Here is a 3,096-nt window from a genome sequence, read left to right on the forward strand (position 1 = left end):
AATCCATCAACCATTCTCCTATTATCGACACATTGTCGATGGAGCGTGGGTGGAAAATACGTTTATTTTAAAATCGACGAACATAGCGTCTATTTTATTATTTAAAATATCGACATATTTTGTCGTCGATAAATTTAAACGGTCTTGATCACTTTTTAAAATTAAATGAATGGTACAGATTTAATGTATAAAATCGACGTCTAGAACGTCGTTTTTTTTCAAATTAAAATCGACGGGTATGATGTCGATTTTTATCAATAAAATAAATCTCCCTCCACTCACTCCCCGCGTTTCCTTCATTTCCCCAAATTCACCATTTCAATTTTCATCCACCCTTATTTTACCCCTGAATTCACCTCGCATTCTTCAACCCTCCTTCTCCATCACTGCAGTCACTCCGCTGCTTCCGTCGCATCGCTGCTGCCGTCACTCCGCTGCTGCCGTTGCACCGCTGCTGCCATCGCTTCGTCTCTTTGCACCGTTGTTGTTGCTGCTCAATCAAAATTAGTTACTCACTTACTCTCTCTTCTTTGTTCTTCATTGATCTTTCATCAATTTTTTGGATAAAAGATTTGCTCAACATTACTACAGAATAGGTCTTTAAAGATTGATTTGGTACTAATCATTAATCTAATTTGGATCCTGAAGCAACTTAAAAAGCACAGAAGAACCTAGTATCTAATTTCTTCAATCCCTAATTTCTCAGATTCACTTCAAGTATTTTGTAGCATAAACTAAATATAGGTGTTGTTGCTTTTTGCATTTTGTGTAGGACTCAGATCTCTCTATTTCATTGCCTACATTCTGAACGGGTTGACTAGTTGTTTGCACTTATTAGATTTATTGCAAGATTTTACAATGACTAATTTGTTGCCATAAACTAACGATAGTTAAATCCTGGTCATGTTTTTTTTTGTTCTATTTTATTTTAATAGCTAATATGTGTCTAAGTTCTGTGCTAGCAGAAAACAAGTTCGCAGGGAAAAGTGGAGCCAAAATTGTTTGTATATGCTACTATGAGCAGGAAAACAACTGGTTTGTCCTTGCTTCTTTCATATATTTTATTTTTGCATGCTTATTTCATCCTGGCAATGTAATGATTATGTTTTTTCATTTTTTCTTTTGGGCATACTTATGACTTTTCCTATATATCTTATATAAGTGCAATTTTTTATGTCATTTTGAAGTAAGCTTCTACCTTTATGTCATTTTGGATTTCTCTTGTTTTTAATTTCAGTGAATGATCAACTAAGTTAGATGATTTAACTATTTTTATCTCTGTTCAATAAAGTGTATTGATGGATCTATGTTCTATTTGTGCTTAATATTTTTAACAGTGGGGTTCAATGAAGTGTATTGATGGATCTGTATTCAATGAAGTGTATTGATGCATGTCAAACACTTTGCTACAAACCCCTGAGCTGTGTTAATTTGATTTGATAGCTTAGGGCTATAAATTTGACCATCCCAGTTACTATTTTTCAGTGGCTTTGTGTTTTGTGATCACAAAGAGAATGGCATCCACTAATGAGACTGAAAATCTGGGTGAGAGTGATACTGTGAAGAACCTTAAACATGTTGAGAGGAAGCTTCTCAGATGCAATGTTCCTGTTGATGAGCTTCCTGAAGTGCTTGATGTAATGTCTTCTCTTCCCTTTTCTTGAAATATTTATATATGTTTCTGTTTCTGGTTGATTTTTGTGTCATGAGTTTTATTTTGTTTTCTTAATTGATCATGGATTCCTTGTTCAGCTGAATGATTACTTGTTGATTGGAATTTTAGTTTCTGGTGTGAGTTCTTATTTTTGTTGTAATTATCTATGTCTTGCTCACAATTTGAACATTTTGTGTGTGAGTGTGTGTTTGGGAGTTCTAACATCCAAAGGATTAGTACATGCAAATTCTTGATAGTTTACAAAAGAAATTGAAAATCATCATTAGTATGATTGGTTTTTATTTAACTAGCATTTGCCCTTAGGATTTGATGGGGTTAATCTGTAATGGGTTAACCCAAAGTGGGTGTTTTCTTCTTCCAAAATTATTTTTTGCATTTTTTTCTCATTATGAATAAAGGGAAACTTCCATCTTGGAAAACTCCTTTGGAGGTTCAATGTTTGACCTTTGAGATTTCAAATGACTCGCTATGCACCGAAATGTAGATGCTTAATAGCAAAGGTTTAATTTATGCTAGTTGAAAAAACCAAGTGGATTCGAGTAATGATGCGAATTCGGAATATAGTCATTGATCACAATGATTTTTTCCCAAGTTCAGAACAAATTTAGACAACACTATCACAAAAAGTGTTCCGTTGCCATGTAAACTGATTTCATTATTGGTTTTTGGCTTTGTAACTTTCAGAATCTGGACCTGGTACTATCAACAGTCAATCAATTACCAAGTGAGCCAATTCAGGAAGCACTTGTACCTTCCATGAAAGCATTGATTTCTGATGAACTTCTAAGGCACACAGATGAGGATGTTAAGATTTCGGTTACATCTTGCATTGCTGAGATTACAAGAATTACAGCCCCGGATACCCCTTACGACGATGAACAGATGAAGGTACTGATTGATTTTAGTCTAATGTAATTGTCATTTTTCATTCAAACAACTCTCTATTGATTTACTTGCTTACATGCAGCTCCTTGTGCCTCTGTTTCTCTTGATTTCATACCGTCCTTTTCAATTTGTCTGAACAATTTTGGTGCTAATTTTTTATTTGCTTTCCAGATTGAGGTCTCCAAGATGCATTTGGAAAGTGGGGATATTGGGACACCAAATGGGGCATTGGAAGAAGCTAAGGCGTTGAATTTAAGGATGAAGCGTAGTTGGAACCTAAGCAGCAAAGATATGTTGTTTAGAGCTAATAAGATTGATCTCAAGAGTTTGGATGATGAGCTAGAAAAGCACCTTACAAGGGTTCTGTCTAGACATATTGATGCCAAAAGGCCTAAATAAGAGTGGGAGATTGATTGTTGGAATATTATTTGTCATACTAATCAGAATGAATGATATTTGGTCCCCCACCCCCTTCTTTTGCAAAATGTAATGATTGGTATTAATTCACAAGGTCATGGTCTGAATTTTTGTTTCTA

At 34.8% G+C, this 3,096-nt stretch overlaps 1 protein-coding gene across 1 annotated transcript; it reads left to right on the forward strand.

Annotated features, from left to right (window-relative positions):
- Positions 1–262: 262 nt before the first annotated feature.
- LOC112771597 (sister chromatid cohesion protein PDS5 homolog C) lies at positions 263–3,096 on the forward strand. The gene is made up of 5 exons (XM_025816378.3): positions 263–507; positions 966–1,035; positions 1,486–1,637; positions 2,360–2,563; positions 2,732–3,096. Exons 2-5 carry the CDS (start codon positions 1,017–1,019, stop codon positions 2,957–2,959), a joined length of 603 nt encoding a protein of 200 aa, XP_025672163.1. The 5' UTR covers positions 263–507; positions 966–1,016; the 3' UTR covers positions 2,960–3,096.

This window comes from Arachis hypogaea, chromosome 18, assembly GCF_003086295.3.
Source record: "Arachis hypogaea cultivar Tifrunner chromosome 18, arahy.Tifrunner.gnm2.J5K5, whole genome shotgun sequence".
In the NCBI taxonomy this organism is placed as follows: Eukaryota; Viridiplantae; Streptophyta; class Magnoliopsida; order Fabales; family Fabaceae; genus Arachis; species Arachis hypogaea.